Below are 27,027 nucleotides of genomic sequence, written 5' to 3'. Positions count from 1 at the left end.
CATGCAAGTCCCAGCTTGGAGGGCAGAGTCCTCCCAGCACAACGCTAGCAAAGGCTATGGTTGTAAGCTTGACCTTATGGTCCGAGCCTGTGGCCCCACGTGGCTGAGTGATATGGGCTGCGGGAGGTGCAGCAAGTAAACAAAGCTTGACCAGGTGCATGTAATTGAGTGGATTCGAAACCCAGGAGAACGATGTGACCACGCCCTTACTTTGCCTCGTGGAAACTGGCTATAAAATAAAGACTCGGCTTGCAGGCTGTGGCACTGTCTCTCCATCAGAGAGCTGCGTCCACCTAGCCCCTGCATTATTCTCTGGTCAGTCTTTTCTAAATCCCTCACCGTCCCCTCTCAGGTTCACCCGTGGCTATGCCGGCTCGGCACATATGGCGCCCAATGTGGGGCTGAGTATGGGGATCTGGGGCCAGCTCGGCATATATGGCGCCCAACGTGGGGCTGAGTATGGGGATCTGGGGCCAGCTCGGCACATATGGCGCCCAACGTGGGGCTGAGTATGGGGATCTGGGGCCAGCTCGGCACATATGGCGCCCAACGTGGGGCTGAGTATGGGGATCTGGGGCCAGCTCGGCACATATGGCGCCCAACGTGGGGCTGAGTATGGGGATCTGGGGCCAGCTCGGCACATATGGCGCCCAACGTGGGGCTGAGTATGGGGATCTGGGGCCAGCTCGGCACATATGGCGCCCAACGTGGGGCTGAGTATGGGGATCTGGGGCCAGCTCGGCACATATGGCGCCCAACGTGGGGCTGAGTATGGGGATCTGGGGCCAGCTCGGCACATATGGCGCCCAACGTGGGGCTGAGTATGGGGACCTGAGGCAGGCTCAGCACAACCCATCACTGCATGCTTCCCACTGTCAGCGTCTCTCGCAGGGACACAGGTGATGCAGAAACCAGGGCGTGGGCTCAGCCTCTGGGCACAGAGCCCAGCTCATTCAGACTCTTTATCTCTGCAGGAAGAGACCCCTAGATTGGCCGAGGCAGGGAGACACCACCTCGCCCACCCATGCCCTCCGGACCCCCACGGGTCATGTTTTCTCCAGCCTCGAAGCTTCTGTGTGCCCTCCCCATCCCCGAACACCCTCTGTTCCCCCTTTATCCAATGACCCACGGCCCAGCCTTCAGGCTCTTTTGAAAGTTATGACATCGAAGACCCCCTTCCCCTCTGACCCTCCAATAAGAGTCAGGCCCCTTGTCACTCTCCCTGAAGCATCCTGGGTTTTGACAGCATCACTGACCTGTACTCTAGGCTCACCCAGCCTGCCCTGCGGCTCAGTGTCTCCCCCTGACTACTGCGATGCCTGGCTCACCCCACGTGCCCATCACTTCTTGTCCCTGGGCCTGTTTCCCCCTGTGCCAGGTGGGTGGGTGTTCTCAGGGCCTGGCCAGTGTTCTGATACGTGGCAATGTGCGTGCTGGTCAGGATAAAGGGTGGGCACAGGTGGGCCCTGGAGAGCTGACACAGTATTTTTGGACGGTGAAACCGAAGAATAGGTCCAGCTGCTGGCAATCTATTGAAAAGATGTTGATAACTAAGTGGTGTGTGTGGGGGTGGGGGGCCTGATGCCTTAGGAGTCGAAAGGAGGTTAGAAGCAGAGGCACTTACTGTTCCAGGCAATCCCGGGGGGCCGGCTGGACCAGCTTCACCCTGATGGAGAAACAGAAAGCACGTGACCGGCCATCCCACTGACACTGCCTGTCCTGGGACACCTGTCCCCCCACATCTGGGGCGATGGATGGACAGACAGACGGACAGACACGCAGATTCCCAATTATAAAATACGCAGACACATAACACCTTGCGTTTTGGGAAGCATCCCTGCTGATAGGATCAACTATTGATCCCTGGCATCACCTTCACCTGCACCCAGCGTGGCAGCCAGGCCCGGGCACTGTGCCCGCAGCACCCAGGCCTCCCGCTTGCTCTCTCAGAGACCCCCCTGGGGTCCTGCTCCCCCCTTTAAGGGGACAGGCTGTCCTCAGGGGCCTGAGGGGATAATGTGACATTCCTGTAAACAATTCAGACTTGAACCTCCCGAGCCTGAACCCCAACTCTCCCATTTATGCATCATTTCAGCTCTTGGGATCACAGCACCTTCTGGGGACTGGGATCATTGTCATCAGCAGGGCCGAGAGGAAACTGTTACCGCATCTGCCCCGAGGAAGGACAGGGGCCGCTGCATGTGGAGAAGCCGCAGTGCAGACCGGGTACCCACACCTGTCCCTTCACCTGTGCCAGGAGAGGTCAGGGCACAGGTGACTCCACCCAGGTTTGGGCCGGTGGCAGACTTTCGCACATGGTGACCAGTGGACAAAGGAAGGAATCAAGAGGGCTTCGAGAGGGCGAGGTGCCCTCAGTAACCATCACACACAATACAAGGAGTCACTGCATCGTCTGCTATCAGTTTCCAGCACCGCGTAGCAGTGAGTCCCCAGTGCCGGCTACGTTTGTACGTGCATTAACGCATTTGCTCTCCGGCTAAGTGCCCGCAGCAGAGGTACTGTGGTGTCCACGTGACAGGTGAGGAAAGGGGAGAGGAGCACCCGTCCACCTGCCCGTCACAGAGCCAGCTGCCGGCTGGGCCCAATCCCAAACCCAGAATCCACGTGCGGAGCCACCTGCGGCATCGCCTGGGTGAGCCTCCGGGGAGGCGGAGAGCAAACCAGGTCCTCCTGCTCCTGCTGGCCCGCGCCTCCCCATCTCTCCTCCCCACACTGCTCACCTCCGGCCGCAGGACCGATCCTATCTAAGCCCCCGACGCTCCATTAAAAAGACAAATGATGGGGGAGGGGGAGGAAAGTGCAAAGGATGATGCCCAGGCCGATGTAGTTGTCGTTGAGCATTGACCTATGAACCAGGAGGTCACAGTTCCATTCCCGGTCAGGGCACATGCCCGGGTTGTGGGCTTAGTCCCCAGTACGGGGTGAGCAGGAGGCAGCCGATCCATGATTCTCTCTCATCATTGATGTCTTTCTCTCTCCCTCTGTCTCTCTCACATCTGAAATCAATAAAAAAAAAACTTTTTAAAAAAAGAGTGCGAAGGATCCAAGTTTACACCCGTCCGGGCAAAGGCAGGGACAGGTGTATATGAGCAGGGCTGGAGGGGCAGAGCCTGCAGCCCAGAGGCCAAGGTGGCCTTTGGGGAAGCTGCCCTCCTTGTGCACTGTGGGCAAGGGAAGGGCCCACCCGGAGGCAGGGGGGAGGGGGGCGGGGAAGGCAGGGCAGGACGACCCCTGGCTCTCCCACCAGGAGGAAAGGCTGGGCTGGGAAGGGCCCCTGTGCCTGGAGTGGATGTGACAGACCTGGGGTCCCACCCCCGCCCCCAGGATCCAGTGAAGGAGCCCCAGATGGCCGGGCTCCAGGCTCATGGAGGGCGGTGGGCAGGGGAGGCAGAGGATGGGGAAACAGAGTCAGGCGGGGGCGCCCAGGGAGCAGCAGGCCTGGCGGCTTCCAGGCCAACCCTTCCCAGCCCACACCCTGTGTGTGTGGACGGCGGCCCCTGGGCTGCAGAGCCAGAGGGGAGGGGGGCTGGAGGGGAGGAGGCTGCACTCTTGGGGGATGGGGCCTGGGCGGTGCTGAGGGGGAGGGCGAGCACAGGCCCCTCTGGGTGTGTCACCCGGACAGCCGGCCAGGGCACAGGTCAGAGGAACCAGGTCACAGCCCAGGCCTCCCGCGGGCTCTGGCACGGGCCCCTCCTCTTGCCCACGGAGCTCACGCACACAGCGGGGAGGTTCCCACTATGTCCTTGACGCCCGGCGCCCAGCACCTACCTTTTCACCTCGGTCACCTTTCTGTCCCGGGAGGCCCAGGCCGCCCTTCTCTCCCTGCGGAGACACAGTTAGGAAGCGTGAGCTCAGCTGCAGTATGGCCCGCTCCTGGCGCGACCAGAGGCCCCGGGGCCACCACCTCTCCCCCCCCACCTCCCTCCCCTCCCCCCACAATGCCCCCGTAACCACAGGTGAAGCCAGGCCAGCATCCAGCGGAGAGTGGGGAGCACCTGACTGCAATGGGCCCCTGATGGGCGTCGTCCCCCAACCCTGACCCCCTTCCAGCGAGGCCGCCTGCCACTGTCCTGTCCCAGCTCCCAGCAGAGGCCTGGCCCTTCCTTCCCATGAACCCCGGGGACCCCCAATCCCAGCCCAATCCCCCCCCAATCCCCAGGGACCGAGGGCTGCTTCCCACGGGCGATGGCACAGGAGAGGGGACTCGGGGCAGACGCCCCAACACCTACCTGCTGTCCCTTCTCTCCCCTCAGGCCCGGGAACCCGGGGGCTCCGGGCAGGCCCGCCTGGCCCTGTGGAGACATCCTGTGGTTAGACTCTGGGTGGAGACCTCCTGCAGGCCAAGCTGGGGGCGGGAGCTCCCCCTGCTCTCAGCACCCCCAGGTCTCTGGCTTGTGGGTTTGGAGGAAGGGGGATGGGAGAGAACTCGTTCATGGGGTGTCCGAGCCCCCTCCTGGGCTGTGCGCTCTCCCAGGAGCCCCGTGTGGCCTGCCTGGTGTCTACCTCCTCAGACACAACGTCACCTCCCCGCCACCTGCCCTGACAGTCCCCAAGGCTCCGCGGGGGCCTCTCCTGCCCCCCCACCTCCCTCACCTGCACATGCTCACCAGTGGCCCGGGGCCAGCACGTGCGGGGTTGCTAGGGAGTGAATACGCGCGTGAAATGGATGAAGCGAGCCCCCCAGACCCCCGAGGCGGCCGTGTGTGTGTGTGTGTGTGTGTGTGTGTGTGTGTGAATGCAGTCCGTGAGGAACGGAGGGGAAGTGAATGAGGGAAGGGACGACACACCTTCTCTCCCGGGCGGCCGGCCAGGCCCTGCTCCCCAACGTCGCCCTGGGGAGAGAGTGAAGACACCCCGTTAATCCCACCCCCGTTTACAGGGGGACTGCCATGCCCAGGTGGCCCACACACCCTCGGCTCCTCTGGCCACGGCCCTTTGTTCTCCACATGTCACACGGTCACGGCCCAAGTCACAGGCCGTGGGAACCGTGGTGTGTCCCGAGTCTGGGAGGGGGTTCCCCACGCCTTCGTGTGGTTTTTGCTTCCCCCAAAGGGAACCACGTCTGGAGACCCCCCGAGAGTCTGAGCAGCCTGAACCCCTTCATGCGGAGTCTAGACGCTCACAGTTCAAAACGACAAGGGGCCGACATCTGTGAGCCCGGCCCCCCCACTCTGAGCTTGGCGCCACTTCAGGGCCCCGGGCGCGACGGAGGGGAGGGTCAGTGGTGTGGAGCGGGCAGGGAGCGGCAGGTCTGGGCTGGGAGGCTCCCCAGGGAAGGACGTGCCCCCAGCAGTCTCCTGTCTGGCACAGCCTCCCCACACGACACAGGTGCATGCACCCACCACATCATACCACACACAACTCACATACACATCCACACACACACCACACATGCCCCACATATACACCACACACACCACACACACCACACATGCCCACATATACACCACACACACACACACACACACATGCCCCACATACACACCACACACAACTCACATACACATCCCACACACACACACCACACCATAAACACACAACACATATACCCCACATATATATCATACACACACCACATACACACCATACACACACACCATACACACCACACATACCCTACACACATACCCTACACACATACCATACACACACCACATACAAACCACACATGGCACACATACAGACCACACACAACCCACATAAACACTCCACACAATTCACATACACATCTCACACACACCACATACACTCCACATACACACCACACACACCACATACACACCACACGCAATCCACATACACATCCCCCCCACACACACAGCACACATTACATACCACATGTACATCCCTCCCACACACCATATACACCTCACTCACACACACACACACACACACACCATATACACCTCACTCACACTCACACTCACACTCACACTCACACACACCATATACACCTCACTCACACTCACACTCACACACACCATATACACCTCACTCACACACACACACACACACACCATATACATCTCACACACACTCACACTCACACACACACTTGCACACACACACACACACGCTCTCACTGCAGGTGTCGGCCAGCCTCGGAGCCGTGGAGGGACAGCAGGGTCAAGGGCAGGGGGCAGGGATCCAGAGGGAGGGGCCCCAGCCACGGGGTCCTCTTGCTCCTCCGTCCCAGAGGCGCTGTCGCCATCCCGGCTGCAGCCCCTGCCCATTGATCCTGCTGTTTCCTGCCAGACCCCAGCTGGCCCGACTCCGCTCCGTCAGGAGAGGCTCACGCCCGCCCCCACTACACCCCTAGAACCAAAAAGGGGGCGAGTCCATACCCGCAGGCCCGGCTTCCCAGGCAGGCCATCCATCCCACGGTCTCCGGGCTGTCCCTGCAAGGAGAGCCGAGTCAGGTTCACGGGTAGGCGGGCAGGCATGGGGGAGGGGGAGGGCACAGTGAGGGGGGCACAGGGGGCAGGCACAGGGGGTCCAGGTGGGCGAGGAGAGACCCCTGCTCAGGTAGGTTCGCTGTCACTCTGTGTGACCCCTTGACCCTGCTACCAACTGCAGCTCATCCCACCTCCTGGCTCCCACAGGACCTGCCTCCACCTTTGACATATTTTAGTAAACACTAGAAGCCTGGTGCACAAATTCGTGCACAGGTGGGGTCTGGCCGGTCCACCCCGATCGGGGCCAGCGGCCGGAGGGAGGGGCCGCGGGAGGTTGGCCAGCCACAGTGTGCATCGTAGCCATAGCGACCGGTGGTTCCGATCTCTTGGCTTCTACATAGGAGATAGTTGAGCAGGAATGGTGCCCTTCTCTCACGGGAGGTTTATGAGGAAGACGTTACACCCTGCTTCAGAGCACAAAGTTCCTAGTTAGCCTTACTTCCGTCTTAAAATGTTCGAGAGAAGGTGGGGAATGCTCACGTTCAATGCCTGTGGCACTGAGTTAAATCCATGCTTATTTTGTCGTTAAACACGGAGCTTCTGCGTCTGCTTACAGCAAAGGTGAGCTTCCCCATGACACGCACACGCCGCCCGTAAGGGTGCTGACCCGGAACCTGGGCTGTGTGCGCTGTTCGGAGAACGAAGCGCTTTCTGTAAACACGTGTTGTAGGGTTTGTAGTTGTGCACTCGCAGTTTGCAAACAGTGACTGTGCGCCACAATTTTTACAATGTTTAACCTGATTCTTTTCTTAATGTTCCTACTATAATGATTTCCACCAGGACATCTTTAAAATTGACAGCTCTTATTATGTGAGAGTCTCTGAGGTTTGTCCTCCTGGCCAATAAAATACACATGAATTTCTAACATGAGTGTTAAAGCCACACCCTCCGAGCCCTCCCTGGGCCCCTCAGGAAAGGGAAGGACTTGCCCACACCGGACCTGGAACTCAAGCCCGAGCCCCTCCGGGCTCGGCAGTCGCCTGACCGGGAACCCCAACCACAGGAATGGTGCCCGTCATCTCCTCTCCGCTCTCTGGGCTCCCGAGCCCGTGCCGCCCCGAGAATACCTACCTTGGGCCCTGGCAGGCCTGGGGGTCCGGGCAGCCCCTCCTTTCCAGGCGGCCCCTGAGCCGAGAGGGAGACAGGGGAAATGAGACGTGAGGGAGCCCGTGCTGGGCGGTCTGCAGCGGGGAGCTGCCTGCACACCGGGGCCTCCGCAGCGAGGCTGCTGGTCTGCAGCTGGTCCTCCTACACCCTCGTCCTCACGGAGACGATCGTGGCCCTGCCTGGCCTCCCCACCCAGGGCCCACCAGAGAGCACCCGTTGTCAGGAAAGCCCACCAGGCGGACCGGCCTCCCTGAGGGCCACCGTCAGGTCTAGGATGGCCCATGGCCCATGTCACGCCACAGTGACAGCCCACAGGCCACACCTGCCATCCCGCCCCGGAGCGCTCCTGGCAGCGGGTGGCAGACGCGCCCTCCGTGCTTGCTCACCCACCCACGAGGTGCACAGACACCTGCTGAGGTGCCGCCTCGGGACCCGGACCGGAAAGAAATGAAAAGGCCCTGATTCCCCGGACCCTCCGTCCGGGAACAGGAAGAAGAAGAAGAAGAAGAAGAAGAAGAAGAAGGAGGAGGAGGAGGAGGAGGAGGAGGAGGAGGAGGAGGAGGAGGAGGAGGAGGAGAAGAAGAAGAAGGAAGAGGGGGAGGAGGAGGAGGAGGAGGAGGAGGAGAAAAAGGAGGAGGAAGAGGAGGGGGAGGAGGAGGAGGAGGATGAAGAGGAGGAGGAGGAGAAGGAGGAAGAGGAGGAGGAGGAGGAGAAGAAAAAGGAGGAGGAAGAGGAGGAGGAGGGGGGAGGAGGAGGAGGAGGAGGAGGAGGAGGAGGGGGAGGAGGAGGAGAAGAAAGAGGAGGAGGAGGAGGAGGAAGAGGAGGAGGAAGAGGAGGAGGAGGAGGAGGAAGAGAAGGAGGAGGAGAAGGGGGAGGAGGAGGGGGAGGGGGAGGAGGGGGAGGAGGAGGAGGAGGAGGAGGAGGAGGAAGAGGAGGAGGAGGAAGAGAAGGAGGAGAAGGAGGAGGAGGAGGAGGAGGGGGAGGGGAGGAGGATGAGGGGGAGGGGGAGGAGAAGGAGGAGGAGGGGGAGGAGGAGAAGGAGGAGGAGGGGGAGGAGGAGGAGGAGGGGGGGGAGGAGGAGGAGGAGGAGGAGGAGCGCTCAGCAGGTCCTGGATGGGCCATTTCTCCTCCCTCCGCCCATCACTCCTGTGGCCCCCTGCAGGCGTCCCTTGGAGACAGGCACACTTTAAACAGCCAAGGCCTCTGGGATTTGCCTTTAGGTACGAGGGCAGGGAGAGGGCCTGGGGAGAGGGTGCCCCTCCATTCTCCACCAGGCCACGGGGGGCAGGCCCAGGGAACAGAGCACGTGGAGGTACCACAGCGGGAAGGAGTCGGGCTGAGCACCGTGGGGCCCACTGCTGGGAGGGAAGGGCCCAGGGAGCCCCGCTCCAGAGCAGCCCTGGCTGAGGGCCGGGTCCTGGCACAGAGGGGACGGGGGGGGGGGTGGGGGGGGGTGCTTACCGCCTGCCCGGGGTGCCCAGGTTTTCCAGGGAAGCCGATCTCTCCAGGCAAACCCTGGGAAGGAACCACAGGAGACTCAGTGTGACCTCATCAGAGACCCCTCTCCCCCCTCTCCTGGCTCGGCCCAGGCCTCTGCTGTGAGGAGGGGGCCAGGGGGGCTCCACCCAGGCCTCGGCTGTGCTCAGGGCAGGCCGCCGTGAACGTGAGCGGGGAGAGACCCCACCCGCAGCTGCGGCCTAGGGCGTGTGGTCTGCACTGGGCCAGTCCTGCCTCCAGGGCAGGGGGTAGTGGGGGAGGCAGCGGGAACCACCTGGAGGGTCCGCTTCCCTCTGCAGATGCCTGCTGGGTCCACCCATCCGGGGTCTCTCCCCGTCCCCACAGCAATGTCCCCAGCTGACCCTGACGCGGGGGAGGGGAACGGTGGCAAACGCCTCCCCTGGCACTCCTGAGTCTGGGAGCCGCACCGCACCCGCTAGACAACCCCCAAAGGACCCCAGCCCAGCGGGCCTCCGCTGACGTGTCGCTACAGCAGCGGCCGACGCGGTGCATGAGCTCAATGATGCTTCTCATGGGAGGCTCAAGGGCGGGGCAGCGAGAGGCTGGGGGCCGCAGGCGGGTCTCCCGTGGGTGTGGCCACCCGTGAAGATGCTGCTGGCGCCCACAACTACGGAACCCCCACCTAAGTGCCCAGTGAAAGGGCATCAGAGCCACCTTACCGCGGGGCCTCCGGGGCCAGGGGGGCCGGGGACACCAGGTGGTCCGGGGGGGCCCTGTGGAGAGAGCAGGAGGGGTTAGGGGCGCGTGCAGCAGCCCCGTGACGCTGTCCTGTCCTGTGAGAGAAGATGGGGGGGTCACACGGTGACGGGCGGGCTTCAGCCTTACCTGTAATGTCTTGTGTTTGAAGCAAAACAGAAAAACCAAAAAGAAAATATCTGAAGTAAAACGTGTAACATGTTAACGTGTCCTCCTGGGGTAACGGGAACATACCTGTTACGTGATGCATTCTGCCATATAGTGGAGCTATACTGGGCATTTAAAATAAATACACATGCACGGCCTGTATGAGCACACACACACACACACACACACACACACACACACACACAGTGGTTCCCAGACACGACCAGCATCCACTCAGCCAGGGGAGTGCGGGGCCTGGCGGAGCCGCCCCCACCACTGCGATGGATCGCAGCCCCACGCACGTCCTGGGAGGCGACCTCCGGCCTCAGGTGGCTCAGCATCCTCTCCAGATGCGCCCCCCCCCCACCCTCCCTTCTCCAGGGTCTCCACCACTGAAATCCTCTCCAGTCCCCAGGAGGAATGCACCACGCCTTCGGCCAAGCCCAAGGCCAGTGAACTGTGCGCCTCTGACCCACGTGCCCTGAGGGAGGGGCGCCTCCTGTCCCCTGTGCATCTCATCTCACATGTGACAAGCCCAGGGCGAGGCGGGGAGCAGGCACCCAGTCAGGGTGTGAAGGAGAGCCACTGGCTCACGGAGAGCTGAAGGGAGGCTGTGCGCCCGGAGCAGTGTCACGTCCCCACTAGAGGGCAATGGACACTTACAAACGGCCAAGGCCGCTGCTTCCCTGCAGGCCCCTCTGTCTCCCTCTGGGGGCGCACTGTGTCAGCCACAGGCCTGGAGAGGGGCCTGAACGAAATTTCGGGGTGGCGCTGGGACCTGTCCTCTCTGAGCTCGCTCTGGGGGCAGCGTCTACCTTTCTCCGAAGACACTTGCTTTGAGCTGCGGCAAAGGAGGAGCTGGACAGAGCTGGGCAGAAGGTAGCCGGGGCAGGTATGAATACAGGGTCCCCCCAATGGATGGGGGGCAGAGGACACCAAAGAAGGCTCCCGGCCTCACCCCTATTGTCACTCAGCCATACGCACCCACATCCTGCAGCTAACAGGAGCCTCCGTCCACCACCTTCCAGAAGGCACGATCCAGGCGGGGTTTTTCTTTCAGCGTCACCTCGGGGTCCTCACAGCCCCTCAATCCCCCAAAGCGGGACCGAGGTCCCCTCTCCCTGCACCCTTTGCTGGCTGCGGTAGTGACTTTTCTCCCTCCTCGCGTGTCCGGGATGCGATGGCCCCGGGGAAGTTCTGAGCTGCCTCCCAGGGGCTGTTCCGGGAAGCCGGCCTCTACCAGCTCCCGACTCCCACCGCCCCCCTCCCTCCCTCCCGCGTCTCCTGCAAACTGCAAAGGCCACTGGCTGCCCGTCCGCGTTCACAGCAGGTTAGAGTGGACAGACCCTTAGCCATCTTCTCCCGGAAAGTAACCCTCCCTGTGTGACAGCAACAGACACCGAGGCCCAGAGAGGGCCAGGGCCCCGCCTGAGGCCACACAGCCATCCTCTCCGGTGGGTCCTGAGGAATCCCGGGAGCTTGTCCTAAAAACAGGTGCCCAGGCCCGTGTGGTCCTGGGGTGCACAGGGGACGCATCCGAGGGGCCCGTGACTCTGGAAACACCCCCGGTAACTGTGGAGAGTCACCCGGTCTGGAGGTTACCCGTTCAGACGAACCCCATGTACCACCTCACTGCTGGTGACACGGAGGCACAGGGAACACAAACGGGCCCGTGAGAGGAGGAGCAGAAAACATGCACACGCACGCACACGCGCGCGCACACACCCCCGTCCCGGTGCCCGCTCCGCACGTCAGCTCCTGTCAGTCCTCACGCTGATGCAGAGCTGGAACTGGGAGGGAAAGGAACTGGCGGACAAAACTGCCTTCAGATCCGTGAGCCTGGCCCCGTCTCCCTCCAGCCCCGCACTCCACCCTGGGAGGCGTCTACACAGCTGGGGACCCCTCCTATCAGCCTGCTCTACCCCCAAGAGTTTGCTCTGTGTATGAAGTGGGTCACGAGCCAGGGGGGTAATACAGGCTGGAGGGTGGAGGCCCCCACATGGGACCCCAGCGCCTGGCTCGCTGCGATGCACCGTGGGGAGCTGACGACGGCTTGTTTGATGCTGGGCGCTCAGAACAAGAGCAAAAGCCGACGCAGCAATCAGCCTAAGAGCGCAGTAGCTGTCTGCAGAGGGAGAATGTGCTGGAAGCAGGTGCAAGCAGCTGCAGAGTGGAGACTGCTCCCAGCAGCAGCGGCCACGCGGGGTGGAGCGGGGGTGGTGGGGGGGAGGAGGGCGAGTTGCCTGCAGAGTCCTCTGCAATTGACTGGAAGCTTCTTGCAAGTCCAGGTGGGAAACACACGCGTGGTGGGAGAGGAAACAGCAGTCAGGATGCAATTCCAGCCGCCTGCCCCAGACGCCAAGGACCCTTCTCCGGGGCCACACAGTGCCTTCTGAGGGCCCAGCAGGGACGCACAGAGGTGGAGGAAGCTCTGCCCAGAGCAGCCCATGGCCCCTCCCGTAAGGCCGTCCCTCCCTTAAGGCCACCCCTCCTGTAATAAGGCTGCCCCTCCCTTAAGGCCGCCCCTCCTGTAATAAGGCCGCCCCTCCCTTAAGGCCGCCCCTCCTGTAAGGCCGCCCCTCCTGTAGGGCCGCCCCCTCCTGTAATATGGCCGCCCCTCCCTTAAGGCCGCCCCTCCTGTAAGGCCGCCCCAGCCTCCTGGAGGTTAGCAGCACCTCCTGCAGGGTGGAGCCCATGTCTGTTTCTGACCCAGCCCCTGGTGGCACCAGGCAGGAGCCGAGCCCGGGCACCCGTCTCTGCTCCTTACTGACCCGCAGCCCAGCCTAGGCAGGTGTCCCTCGGGGACCTGTGAGTCCCCAGGTGCCCATCTCCAGGGAACCCAGCTGGCGTGAGGCTTTCGCCCTGCACAGGACTTCTGACCACGGGCAGATGCCCTGTCTGCTACTCTAGCATTGGATTTAAAGATGATAAATTAGGTGGTTTTGAACTAAGACTACTGGACTATTAATATAATACCATTATTCATGCTAGCAATGATCGCTTAGAGATGAAAGAATCTGGCTTAAGGTGGTCAAATGCTGGGTCACCTCATGCGACCCGAACGGGCTTGGGCAAGGTTGTCACCGCCCAGCGCCCCGGTCCCCCCTCCACAGCAGGTGGGAGGCCCCTCCCCATCACTGCGGTGTGATTCACGGGGGGCTGCGGCCTAGCCCAGCACCTGGGCGGCTTCACAAATGTGGCTCCCCTCTCTTCTGTTATCGATCACCATGTCTAAAACCAACTAATCTACTTATTACTGAGAGAGACAGATTAGCCAATAGACCCAAATGTTAACAACAAAGTAATGGCTCTTTTAATTATTACTAATGAAAACAGCTAACGGTGCTCCCTGTTCATTGGCCAGCCGCCCGATTACCAGGGGAGCAGGATTTGATCTTTCCAAGGCGACAGCGCCCCACCAGCTAGTGGATGCGATTAGCAAGGAGAGTGATGATGCACGAGCGGCCGATTGACCGAAATGTCATCGATAAGCCAATGGCAAGCAGCGATTCCCGCGAGCCAGCTGGTTCTGACTGAAGCAGATAAGGAGCGGGGGAGAATCTGAAGACGCAGGGACGAGGTTCGTAAATCAGCGGCGTGGAAACGTTTGCCTGCCGGGGGAGCTGATCATGCTCTGCGAGGCCTCCCCTCGCACGGTGGCCCCTGAGCCCGCCCACGAGGGCTGCCCACCCCAGCGGGTTCTCTGTGGGGCCCAGGCCTGCAGGCCCACCACCCGCCCTAGGCGCCCGCCCCTCGCCCGGCTGTGTCCCCACCGATTCCAGGGGCTCTGCCAGGCAGCACTGCCTCTGCACACGCCTGACCAGACCGGACTCGGGCGTCCCTTCTCCCTAAGCGGCCACCTGGATACAGAAGCCGCCACCTGCAGCATCATCAACGGGCACCTTTATCTAAAGCACCCTGCCCGGCCGGCACGGCTCAGGGTTCAGGGGGTCAGGGCTCGATTCCCGGTCAGGACACGTGTCTCGGTTACAGGCTCAACCCCCGTAGGGGGCGTGCAGGAGGCAGCCAATCAGTGATGTTTCTAACTCTCTTTGCCTCTCCTTGCTCTCTAAAAACCAATAAAAACATATTTAACAAACAAACAAATCAATAAATACAACATCCTGCAGTGACGTTTCTCATTTTCAGAAAGAGGCAGCGAAACCGCCGTATCGGCGCCGGCTGCCCTCGGGCTTCCTGCACGGCCAGGCTGCGCGGGGCCGTCCGGCTGCACACACAGCCAACGGGCCCGGCGCTCGGTTCCTTTCGATGCTCAATGGGACGAGCGTTCTTTCCTCACGGTTGGTCACCCGGAGCACACGCCACTACATGGGAACGGTGGTCACCCAGAGCACACGCCACTACATGGGAACGGTGGTCACCCGGAGCACACGCCACTACATGGGAACGGTGGTCACCCGGAGCACACGCCACTACATGGGAACGGTGGTCACCCGGAGCACACGCCACTACATGGGAACGGTGGTCACCCGGAGCACACGCCACTACATGGGAACGGTGGTTTCCCGGAGCACACGCCACTACATGGGAACGGTGGTTACCCGGAGCACACACCACTACATGGGAACGGTGGTTACCCGGAGCACACACCACTACATGTGAACGGTGGTTACCCGGAGCACACACCACTACATGGGAACGGTGGTTACCCGGAGCACACACCACTACATGGGAACGGTGGTTACCCGGAGCACACACCACTACATGGGAACGGTGGTCACCCGGAGCACACACCACTACATGGGAACGGTGGTTACCCGGAGCACACACCACTACATGGGAACGGTGGTTACCCGGAGCACACACCACTACATGGGAACGGTGGTTACCCGGAGCACACGCCACTACATGGGAACGGTGGTTACCCGGAGCACACGCCACTACATGGGAACGGTGGTTACCCGGAGCACACACCACTACATGGGAACGGTGGTCTCCCGGAGCACACACCACTACATGGGAACGGTGGTCACCCGGAGCGCACGCCACTACGTGGGAACGGTGGTCTCCCGGAGCACACGCCACTACATGGGAACGGTGCTTACCCGGAGCACACACCATTACATGGGAACGGTGCTTACCCGGAGCACACACCACTACATGGGAACGGTGGTCACCCGGAGCACACGCCACTACATGGGAACGGTGGTTACCCGGAGCACACGCCACTACATGGGAACGGTGGTCACCCGGAGCACACACCACTACATGGGAACGGTGGTTACCCGGAGCACACGCCACTACATGGGAACGGTGGTTACCCGGAGCACACGCCACTACATGGGAACGGTGGTTACCCGGAGCACACACCACTACATGGGAACGGTGGTCTCCCGGAGCACACACCACTACATGGGAACGGTGGTCACCCGGAGCGCACGCCACTACGTGGGAACGGTGGTCTCCCGGAGCGCACGCCACTACATGGGAACGGTGCTTACCCGGAGCACACACCATTACATGGGAACGGTGCTTACCCGGAGCACACACCACTACATGGGAACGGTGGTCACCCGGAGCACACGCCACTACATGGGAACGGTGGTTACCCGGAGCACACACCACTACATGGGAACGGTGGTCACCCGGAGCACACACCACTACATGGGAACGGTGGTTACCCGGAGCACACGCCACTACATGGGAACGGTGGTTACCCGGAGCACACGCCACTACATGGGAACGGTGGTTACCCGGAGCACACACCACTACATGGGAACGGTGGTCTCCCGGAGCACACACCACTACATGGGAACGGTGGTTACCCGGAGCACACACCACTACATGGGAACGGTGGTCACCCGGAGCACACGCCACTACATGCGAACGGTACAAAGGAGTTTGGCCACAGCAGAAACTAGACACGTACCTCCCTTCCCTCTTGTCTTCAGAGCAGACACTGTCGCTGAGGTCCAGCCCCTCCCGCCACCACCTGACCAGCCGCACAGGGCGCCCGTGGACCCTGATCCCAGCGCCTCTCCCACGACGCCACTGTTCCCCGCCTCATAGCACTGCCACCCCTGGTCTGCCCTCCCCGGCACCGAAATTCCTCCAGGACGGCGACAGCGGGCGTTCCCCCAGCCCACGAGCAGGAAGACAGAGGGCGAGGGCGGGACGGAGGGCAAAGGCCCCCGGAGCATTCCTCTCAGTGCTCCGAGGAGCGGCCACCCCGATGCTGGTCACCACCCCAAGTGCTACCTGGTCATTCGGTCCATCAGACAGAGCAGTGTTTCCACCAGAGAAGGCAGGAGAGGTTACCTGTGGCCCCAGCGATCCGGGCAGTCCAGGGGCGCCCACTTCGCCTTTCTTGCCCTGAGTGCAGAAAAAGAGGCAGCGTTAGCGGGCGGCAGGCGAGGGCCCGAGGCCATGTCTCCGAGGACATCTGGGGCTTTGTTTCTCAGTGGCGATGGCCGGGTAGTGCCCTGGAGGCCCTGGGTAGTGGCGAGGGATCGAGGGGTGGGGACCGGCTCCAGCTGGGGGGCAGCGAGGCCCAGCTTTGGGGCCCGGCTCTGCTCCTGGGATGATTTTGCTCACACGTGGCCCCACGTCCAAAGGACCAGACCGATGCCCCCGCGGGCGACCTTCCCGTCCTGTTCCCGTGCCCAGCCGCCAGCTCCTTCCTGGAAGGCAGCTCCTCCCACCAGGTGGGACGCTCCTGGGCTCAAGGCAGTGCTTCCCGCCAAACTCAGAGCAAAACTCCCAGGGCCTCGGCCCTCTTTCCATGGCCGCCGGCTCCCTGCTGCCCGTCCTGTGCTGCTCCCTCCCGCCAGCCACCCGGCCTCCCTCCCGCACCTTGAACACGCCCACACGCTCCACCTCAAGGCCTTTCTACTGGCCTCTCCTTCTGCTGGAGGCCGGGCCCAGGTGTCCCCGGGATCAACCACCCCCCCCACCCCGCCAGCGGCCTCGCTCCAAGGCCCTGAATGTCTCCTCTGAGCAGCGCAGCCGCGAGCCCACCGTCCAGAGAAAGGAAAGCGTCAGGAATGTGTGATCACACTGTCCCCCAAGAAAGGCATCATTGCTCATAGCTCACCCAGGAAGGGCACCACCTGGGCCAGCCCAGCACCTGAGCCACGCCCACAGGGGCACGCCCTGCTCACACCCAGTTCTTTCCCTCCAGGCGTTCCGGGGCCAACCCGTGCCAGCAGGTGATTCTCCCCGAAGGACAAGAGAAACTCGGTCCAAGTCGCCGTCCACCTCCAGCACAGTCAGCACTCCTCCTCATGTAACAGACCCGGCATCTGGGCCGCTCGATTGGGACTGGCTAGACGCTGTGATTCTGGCACCTTCTGTGCCCGGTGCCCAAACTCTGGTCCCTGAACAACAGTTCCAGTGGCTTAGATGGGCCCACAAGACTCCCTTAGGACTCCTGGCCTCTGCGATGCTGCCCACACTGCTACCTCTGCCTTGTGGTCACCCCTTCGTTCCATCTCAGCTTGTCAAAGTCCTATCCCAGTCCAGCGCCACCTCTTCCAGGAGGCCCCAGCGATCCGGAGGAATCATGGCAACATAGGACAAGGACATACCCAAGACATCTATTCCCCAAAACTTCCTGCCAAGAGATAATGAGTTACGCCCCCCAGGGACAGGGGAGGGGGTCTCAGTAAGCAGTTAGGAGGCCCTGGCTGCTCGCTGTGATCACGGCCTTGCCCCCAGCCCTTGCCTCTGCAGCCCTGAAAGAAAGGAGTTCCAAGTCCAAGGCAGACGGGGCAGGGCAAGCCACTCAGCTTGCCGAGTGTTAGTTTCCTCAGGTGGAGAGTTATAACCCTTATAATTATCTGAGAAGACAGCAATGGAAGAAATAACCCAGTGTTTAAGGAAGCCATTTATAAAGCATAATAAAGCACCATGCTAATGTACCAGGTAAATGTGAGGAGGAGGAAGATGGTGGTGACAGTAAGGACGAAGAAAGAAAACAGCCAGGATGCTAGCTCCTTTGAGTCCCCATAGTGGGTGAGACCACGGGTCAAACAGATCCTCGTGATGCTGTGGAGGCTAAATGAGACAGTGCTCACAGGTGCCGAGCACAGGACCGGACATTAGGGAATGCACAGCAGTCACGGTGGCGATGGTGATGATGGTGGTGGTGGTGGTGGTGATGGAGGTGATGGTGGTGGTGATGGTGGTGGTGATGGTGGTGATGGTGGTGATGGAGGTGATGGTGGTGGAGGTGATGGTGGTGGTGGTGATGGTGATGGTGGTGGTGGTGGTGGTGGTGGTAGTGTTGATGGTGGAGGTGATAGTGGTGGTGGTGATGGTGGTGGTGATGGTGGTGGTGATGGTGGTGGTGGTGATGGAGGTGATGGTGGTGGAGGTGATGGTGGTGGTGATGGTGGTGGTGGTGGTGATGCTGGTGATGGAGGTGATGGTGGTGGAGGTGGTGGTGGTGGTGATGGTGGTGGAGGTGATGGTGGTGGAGGTGGTGGTGGTGATGGTGGTGGTGATGGTGGTGGTGGTGGTAGTGGTGGTGGTAGTGGTGGTGATGGTGGTGGTGGTGATGGTGATGGAGGTGATGGTGGTGATGGTGATGGTGGTGGTGGTGGTGGTGATGGTGATGGAGGTGATGGTGGTGGTGGTGGTGGTGGTGATGGTGGTGGTGGTGATGGTGGTGGTGATGGTGGTCGTGGTGATGGTGGTGGAGGTGATGGTGGTAGAGGTGATGGTGGTGGTGGTGGTGGTGGTGGTGGTGGTAGGGGTGGTGATGGTGGTGGTGGTGATGGTGATGGAGGTGATGGTGGTAACAGTGATGGTGGTGGTGATGATGATTGTGGTGGTGGTGGTGGTGATGGTGATGGTGTTGGTGATGGTGGTAGTGATGGTGGTGTTGGTGGTGGTGGTGAGGAAGGTGGCTCTAGTAGTGGATGTAGCAGTAGTTACGTAACCTCTGCATTTTGGATATAAAATTAAGGATTTGAGAAGTGCTGGCCAGAGCAAGTTTTGAAGCAATACAGAACTATTTCACTAACAATAAGCCTTTTTCTTGTCATTTTTTTTCTTCTTCTCTTTTAAATTGCTGCCCAACACAGTATCTGGGAAGTGTTTGTCATTTATCACGAGGGCAGATAATTCAAGCCACTCCGGACGCCGGATGCTGACAGGGACTGATGTCTCCAAGGCTGCCTGCCGGCCTGCGGGGAAGAGGGAGCCGTACATTCAGAGCCACAGTCCCTCCCCGGCCAGGACGCGTCAGCAGAGCTGCGAGGGGCCAGCAGCAGATGCAAGGATTGCTGTGCAAGGGGTTCTAACGTGCGGCGTCTGGTCTCTCGCTCAGCTCCTGTTCTCCACGCCTCTAAGTGTCAAACTTGATTATTTCTACCGGTTAGAGCCGACCCAGGTGCTGTCCTCGCGTACACCCTTGGCCCCGCGCCACGGAATGAATCCCACAGCAGCCCGTGATCCAAACGACGCAGTTACCATCTGGCAGCGCAGGATAAAAGCCTTAAAAATTGCAAAGTAAAACAAACGCAATCCAGGCAACCGCTGACTAAAGACCGCTCATTTCTCTCCTAGGGGTCAGTGCTGATGGGCCTGCAAGGTTTCAGGACAGAGGACCCTCCGCTCCAAGGGTTGCCGCCTGAGAAGAACGCCGTGGTGTTCAATCCGTCCTACGGGGCAGGCACTGTCAGCTCTGAGGGCTCCTCGATCTCTCCCAGGCCCCCGCTGCAGGGACTCGTAGCATCCAGTTCAGAACGCTGGTGTTACCTAAACACAGACACACACACATACATGCACGCATACGCACACACACATGCATGCGCACGCACACACACACACCACCCTAACGCAGAACAGTGGAGGGCCTGGCGCCCGACAGACCCGAGCGCTAATCCTCGCCCCACCATCCATCACCTGGGTGACAGGGTGACCTGATTTACACCTTCAGGTCCTGGTTTTCTCGTGCGCGGAAGGAGACTGAAACGCCGCCCCTCCTGAGATCCTCGTGAGAATTAAGTGAGAAACCTGCGAGCGGGCAGCTCCCTCGCTGAGCCCGCGATCGTCCGCTCGCTCATCTCCGCTCTACCTGCGTTGCTTCTGCCCCTGCGTGCAGAGCTGCTGCTCTGAGAAATATGTCCTGGAAGCAGGTGACAGGATCGGCACCAGGAGACATTGGGGACCACTATTGCTAGGGAGAGGGGAGCACCGTATTTGATAGGGACAGTAGTCTTCTCACCTACAGGATGTGGGGATTGACCCAAGGGGCCAAGAGATTGCCACTGGCTTGTGGGAGGAGCAGCGACAGGGGCCTGCGTGACTGGGGGCAGGTGGGCCGCTACATCTTTCTGGACATGAACCTTCCATCTCAGGAACCCCTCCCACCAGGACCGTCCTGAGGCTGAGAGAGGCCACGTCTTACACTGAGTTCAAATGCCTGACAACACAGAACTCTCTTCAACAAAAACGAGCTTTTTTTTCTTTCTCTTTTTTGGACAATGAAGAGGAAAGAGGAAATCCAGGCGGGTTGAGGTGGGACTCAGCACCACAGAGCAAGGTCAAGGCAAAATAAAAGAAAGGTACGGAAGGGACCACGTGGTCTCCTCTACAACTGAACGTTCCGTGTTGGAGGCCGGAGCCCAGGTGGCCAGAGGCCGGTCCTGGCTCTGTCTCCCGCCACCCGCGTGTGTCACCCCCCAGGGAGTGGCGTGTGGGGGGCTCACTCTTGCACACTGATTGTGTCTAATGCTCATAAACGCATTAGATATTTGGGCATATTTACCTGGACTGTGTTTATCTACTTTATGTGAGAATAAAAGACAGACGCTTGGTCAGCGTGAGGCCCTCTTCCACGTGCTGCGGACACAGGGTCCTTCAGGAGCTCTGCCTGAGTCTTGGGGTCCCCACCACCAGCCTCTGCCCTGCTCAGGGCCACCCCCTTTCTCTTTGGCCCCGTGGTCATCTCCTCAAGGGCCTCTTTCCTCTGCAGTCTGTCCTCCTCACAGTGGCCACATTGAGTGTAAAGCGGGCCACACCACTTCCGTACCCCAAATCCTGCAGCGACCGAACTGCACCCGGAAATGTACGAGACAGTCCGGGAGAGTTTGGACACACGAGGAGACGTTTCTGTGGGTTTAGGACTTTAGGCGGAGGCGGTACTATGGTTCTGCTGCTTTTCTCTTCGCTCTATCATCACCTCTTCCAAGCGGCCCCGGCGGCTCCCGGGTGGGGTTTTGAGAAAGTCCTTCTGTCTCCGCTTTCCTGACTCGGCCGGAGCAGTGCCCGCTGTCTCTTCCTGTCAGGGCTCTGATCACACACGAGTGTGAGCTGCTCTGTCCACGACTCAGGGCAGACAACAAGCTCACCTCCATCTCCCCAGGACCCAGCTCAACGCTGGGCACACCTCCTCCATGGGAACTGCTAAATGGGGGACCGATGGGTGAGCTGGGGACCGGAAAGGAAAGAGTGTACTTACCCGGAGACCCTGCAGACCCGGAGGTCCAGCCTGGCCTTCTGGGCCCGTCAGACCCTTGGGGAGGGAGAAAGAAACAGATGAGACCACGGTAACTGCAGGTTCAACAGCACGGGCGCCACTCGGCCACACATTCCCTGGGCAGGGAAATACCGTCCTTCCAACCGGGAAGCGGGAGGGCAGGCAGGAAAACACGCTGTCCCCTCAAATCTAAAACGGAATCCTGTGCCCCCACCTGATCTAATCAAGTGTGTCCAACAACCAAGAGGAGTCCACGCGTCACAGAGGAGGAGTGAGGATCGATGCCTTGCGTTAGTGCTTTGCGTGGAGCGTGTAAGAAAGGAAGCCTCGGGCACCCAGGTGGCTCAGCCCGGAGCCTCGGCTCGCTCCCCTGGCCCAGAAGGACTGGCTGGGGGTGTCTGACTCCCCGTCAACAGCGACATGCCATACGGGGCAGTCTGCGCAAATGAAACTGGGCACGAGAGATGATTTCAGTTAGCAAGGAGCACCGGTGCAGGAAGCGGTCATAGAAGCCTTGTTCCAATGTTGTCCGGACCCCGTGTATCATACTGAAGCCATTCCATCTGCAGCATGGAGCCTGGAGGACTCTTCAGGACCCTGGACAGCTCCACGGGGCGGGGTGGGGTGTGAGGTCCAGTGGCCTCTACACCAAGGTCTGTAGGAATGATGCAGCAGAGCCTGCAGGGTGAGCGTGGTCACTTCTTCACCTCTCCTTCACCCCACGATGAGACCGGGCCGTGACTTTCCACCCTGCATCCCCAGCTTCACACTCTGCTCCATAGGAAGTAGGTGGCCACACAGGTGTGACGCTTCCTCTTCTCCCTCCCTCAGTCACAAAATCTGCACATGGGACGGGGTGGGGGGGCAGCTGTTGTGATACCCCAGGTCGCAGAGGAGTGAGTGGTGAAGAATGCTGCCTTGTGATGAAGCCGGGCTACGCGTTCCTAGCTTCTCACTCCTCCGCGGGAGCCAGGGAGCAGAGCAATTCTCCTGCAGCATCTCGGGGGAAGCACTGGTGCACTGTGCACCCGGGAGTGAGGATCGGGTGCACTGTGCACCCGGGAGTGAGGAAGAGAGTGGGCGTGACGGACGGGTCTGGGTTCAGAGCTCTCAGCGTTGCTTCTTAATAGCTGTGCGACTCGGTGCAAGCCACTCCGTATCTCCACACAAGGTCTTCATTGTGAAGGAAGAGAAAAACACCTTCACCCGTGCAGGCGTCATACATGTAAGGTATGTCTGCATATAAAATATGCTACAGTGTAGACGTTCGGTGCTGGCCAGTTATGGGTTGGAAATACACGTGCACAGAGCTAACTATTGGGCAGACACCGCGTGTCCTGCGTTACGTCTCACAGCAGTGACAGCAACGATGGAGGTGAAACGAGACGCCGCCCCGGGAGGGAGCTCTTCTGACCTGAACTCTTTGCGTGAAATGGTTACGATGCTGCTGGAATGGAACATCTTCTACGCTGCTTCTAGCTTCACCGCAGCAAAGCCACGCACATCTATGCTATCGAGGAAGCGGCCTCGGCGGTGCGATAGAAGACGGAGAATTGTCTTCTCCTGCAATAAAACCCCGTCCCCAGCAGGACGCCGCACACCCCCAGGGGCACGAGGTCGCCGGCCTGGCATCGCGTGTTCTCATCAGTCATCCGAGCATCGGCCCTCAGCGCTCCACGGCCGCCGAGTCCCTGTGAACGGCCCTCTGGAATGGTTATCACACATCACATTCCTAACAGAGGGAGGAGCCGAGGCTGGGCCTTCAGCGCCATGGTGGCGTCCGTCAGTCAGCACCGGGAGGAGCCCGTGTGCACTGGACGCGGTTCAACTGGCAGGATGTGCCCGATGTTTTCATTCCCCGTTATCTGAAGGGAACGTAACACCAGAGCGAACCCCCGAACCCCAGCCGTGGCCTGGGACAGGGGCTCTGGAGGCAGGCAGGCCGGGCTGCAGACACTGGGACCTGCATCACCTGTGGGCAGGCTCGGTGTCCTCCTGGGCGATGCCTGCGCTTTGGGAATAACAGGATGCTCGGTAATGGCAAGGCCTGCTGCTTTCCAGACCTACTGTGTGCAGAGCAGACCCGGGCTGGGACGGTGACTTACCGGGGCTCCTGGAGGCCCAGGCGGACCCTGGTGACCCCGTGGTCCTGGAGCTCCCTGTAACCCAAGCAGAAACACATTAGCCACGACTCCCCTCGGCGGGCTCAGAGTTCACTTCCCAAGTTCCCAGCAGGGACCCAGGTACAGGGGGCATCTGCGTTCCCAGCAGGAAGTTCCCCCCACAGCTGTGCCCTTCTGTCTGCTCCCACCTGCAGCCCACCTGGAGGACCCACCTCCTCCACCTCCTCCTCCTGCTCCCACCTGCAGCCCAACTGGAGGACTCACACTGCCACCTCCTCCACCTCCTCCACCTCCTCCACCTGCTCCCACCTGCTCTCACCTGGAGGACCCACACTGCCACCTGCTCCCACCTACTCCCACCTGCAGCCCACCTGGAGGACCCACACTGCCACCTGCTCCACCTCCTCCACCTCCTCCACCTGCTCCCACCTGCTCTCACCTGGAGGACCCACACTGCCACCTGCTCCCACCTGGAGGACCCACACTGCCACCTGCTCCCACCTGCAGCCCACCTGGAGGACCCACCTCCTCCACCTCCTCCACCTGCTCCCACCTGCAGCCCACCTGGAGGACCCACCTCCTCCACCTCCTCCTCCTGCTCCCACCTGCAGGCCACATGGAGGACCCACGTCCGCTTACCTGCTCGCCCTTCAGGCCCTCTCTCTGCACCTGAGGGGACAAACAGGCGTCAGCGTGTTCTCAAGTCGACCTCTGGCTCCACTCACGGCAGGGCGGCCGTATGCAGCCGTTCCTGACTTTCCGTGGATTTTGCCCATTTGAGTGGGGAAAGCTTCCGCTGTCACGGAGCTCTGCCTCCAGGAGCAGGGACGCTCCCTGCTCTCTCAGCCCGGCCTCCGGCTTTCCAGCCGCCGGGGACGGTCCCACTTACCACGGAGCCCGGGACGCCCGGCGGTCCTGCAGGCCCCACGTCGCCCTGCGGGGAGATGACAGACATGTCACCAGAGGGCAGGCCCGCCACCCCTGCCCTGCCCCCACTCCTCCGAGGCCCCAGCACGTCCCCGCACGTTCACGGGCGCTCCTTGCGCTGCGCCGCCACGCACGGCCCTCACGCTGGCCTCCCTCCTGCCGAGACACACTCGAATCCCGTGGAGGAGACAGGCATCTCGGGCTCACGCCCAGGCCAGTCCTGCGTCTGCTGGTGCTTTCGCCACCACCTTCCGCTCTAGAGCGGCCCCCGCCCACGGTTGGCGTCTCTGCTGCGGGCCCGCGGTTCGCACACGGCCAGCGTCAGAGTATCAATCAGAGGGGTGACTGGCACGAAGGCGGTGAGGCTCCCACCTGCTTCCCCGGGGGAGGAGGCCTGAGCCTGGGCCTGTCCCTCTCCGTTACCACCAGGCCACGGAGCGACGGGGATGGTGGCTGGGTCAGATGCCCAGCCTGAGGGCCACACCTGGGTTCTACGTAGGCACACCTGTCAACTGTGGCCACAGGCAAACCCTCACAGGCTGGCGTCACTCCGTGGTTAGAGTGTCGGCCTGGGCACCGAAGGGTTGCAGGTTCGATGCCCGGCCCAGGTCAGGGCTGGTACAGGAGGCACCCAATCCATGTGTCTCTCTCACATCAATGTTTCTCCTCTCTCCTCTCCCTCTGTCCCTGTTACTCTCTCTCTAAAATGCAATGAAAAATATCCTTGGGTGAGGATTTAAAAAAAGAAAGAAAGAGAAGTCCTCCCTGCTTCTGCTCTGCTGCCCTATGTCTCAAACAAGGACTCCAGGCAGCCCATGTCCCCACCTGCGCTTGGGGACAGAACCTACCATTTCCCTAGGGGCGCGCAGGGAGCACGGGTGACCCTCAAACACTGCTGCAGACTAAGGGGGCCAGGAACGAACGAGTCCCGAGGGACGCGCTGACGGCGTCCTCAGGCTGAGGCAGAGATGGAGGAGGGCAGCAAGGCGGCCGTCCCCCGCTGCGCCCGCGGTTCCCGACGTGGACGGAGCGTGCTCTCTCTCCACAAACCTGACACAGCCCCAGCCCCACTGTCCCGGCCGCTGCCCAGGGCTGGCAAAAATCACCTCTTTCCACAGCACGGGGTGTTTTTCTAAAATCTCAGATGACAGTGTTTTGAATAGACTTGAGCTCTGAACAAGACCCCCTACTCTTCCGGGCCTCTGTTCTCTCAGCGGTAAAAGGAAGCGGGCTTAGCAGCTCAGCGCTGTGGTCCTGGCGACTTTCTCCAACTGTGACACATCCCCGGTTCGTCTCCACGGCGCCCTCTCACCATGAGCAGGGAGGCCGCCCCCCTGAGCCTCCCTGGGTTCCTGATTACTCCAGTGAGCGCCCCAATAGCACCACGACCCTGGCCTCGCGTCCCCCTCCTGCTGCTTTCACCCTCTAACTGACCCTAACCCAGCTGCTTCCCCGACAGGAGGGGCCCTGCTCACAGTGGCCAAGACGTGGAAACACCGGCATGCCCTGCGACAGAGGACCGGGGAGAGAGGTGGCGACATCACACCGGGACACTCCTCAGCCGGGAGGAAGGATGAACTAGCGTCACTGCCACACTCGGATGGCCCCGAGGACCTCACGCTAAGTGAAATGGCCAGGAAAAGAGAACCCGAATGATCTCACCCGCATGAGGGATGTGAAACGGAACCTCGGAGCACCATCAGCAGAGCGGTGGCTGCCAGAGGGAAGGGGCGGGTGGGGAAAGGGGGGTCCTAACATACGGGGCGGGAGAAGGTGGGACTTCGGGTGCTGGGCACACGGTGCAACATACAGGTCTTGTCACACAGAAACCCACCCCTGAAACCTGTGGGGTCCTGTTAACCAACGTCGCCCCGATAAATTTAATTTTAGAAATCCATAGGCGCGGTGGGAGTTCAGAATTTAATATAATCTCCTCTCTCTCTCTCTCTCTCCCTCTCAGGAAAGAGTCGACATCAGATCCAAACGCCAATGATCCTTCCTTCTTAGTGACTTGAAATAAACTGCGTGCTTATTTTAGGACTTAGCATCTTGTCAAGGAAGTGCAGGAAAAGTTTAAAATCCTGACACCGGGATCATATAACATGTAAACTTCACTCTAAAAATACTTAGAGGGAGAGCGAATAATGAACTCCGCTCCCATCGCAGCCCGAGGGAGGGGGTTTGGCAGACACCAGCGTCCGGGCTCTCTCCTCCCTGGGGCCGCGCAGCCCGTGGGTCTGTGTGTTTCCTTCTAACGCACACCCTCCCCATCTGCTTCCCGTCTGGGCAGCCTCCCTCTTCTGCATTTTCAGCGGACGGACGCTGGGAACCAGCCCAGGTCAGCCAGCCACCCTCACAGGAGCTCAGGGACCCCAGTAGACAGATGTCCCGCTGGCCACACCCATCTCGGTTTACTGGCTCCTCCCACCCTCCCGCCCGCCCTCTCCCCAGCTCTCCTCAGCCCAGCTCATGGGATGTCCTTCCTGAGGGCCTGTCCCAGAGCCTTGACCCCTCCTGTCACCCAGAACACATCACACCTTCTTGGCCCCACCCCATTGCCGGACGCTTAGGAAGGTTTCTCCTCACA

At 60.8% G+C, this 27,027-nt stretch overlaps 1 protein-coding gene across 3 annotated transcripts in view; it reads right to left on the bottom strand.

Moving 5' to 3' along the window:
• The window catches only part of COL22A1 (collagen type XXII alpha 1 chain), a 131,463-nt gene that overhangs the window by 50,728 nt on the left and 53,708 nt on the right, over positions 1-27,027 (bottom strand). For all 3 annotated transcript variants that reach the window (XM_080646832.1, XM_080646834.1, XM_080646833.1), the window contains 13 exons: positions 24,403-24,447; positions 24,153-24,182; positions 23,496-23,549; positions 21,373-21,426; positions 16,224-16,277; positions 9,761-9,814; positions 9,045-9,098; positions 7,548-7,601; positions 6,366-6,419; positions 4,809-4,853; positions 4,251-4,313; positions 3,790-3,843; positions 1,625-1,666 (listed from right to left, as the gene is read on the bottom strand). In XM_080646832.1, coding sequence (XP_080502958.1) covers positions 1,625-1,666; positions 3,790-3,843; positions 4,251-4,313; positions 4,809-4,853; positions 6,366-6,419; positions 7,548-7,601; positions 9,045-9,098; positions 9,761-9,814; positions 16,224-16,277; positions 21,373-21,426; positions 23,496-23,549; positions 24,153-24,182; positions 24,403-24,447 — 657 coding nt within the window. The remainder of the gene's footprint in view (positions 1-1,624; positions 1,667-3,789; positions 3,844-4,250; positions 4,314-4,808; positions 4,854-6,365; positions 6,420-7,547; positions 7,602-9,044; positions 9,099-9,760; positions 9,815-16,223; positions 16,278-21,372; positions 21,427-23,495; positions 23,550-24,152; positions 24,183-24,402; positions 24,448-27,027) is intronic.

This window comes from Plecotus auritus (genome assembly GCF_963455305.1).
Source record: "Plecotus auritus genome assembly, chromosome: 11".
NCBI classification, from domain to species: domain Eukaryota; kingdom Metazoa; phylum Chordata; class Mammalia; order Chiroptera; family Vespertilionidae; genus Plecotus; species Plecotus auritus.
This window is presented reverse-complemented; position numbering and strand designations above follow the sequence as displayed.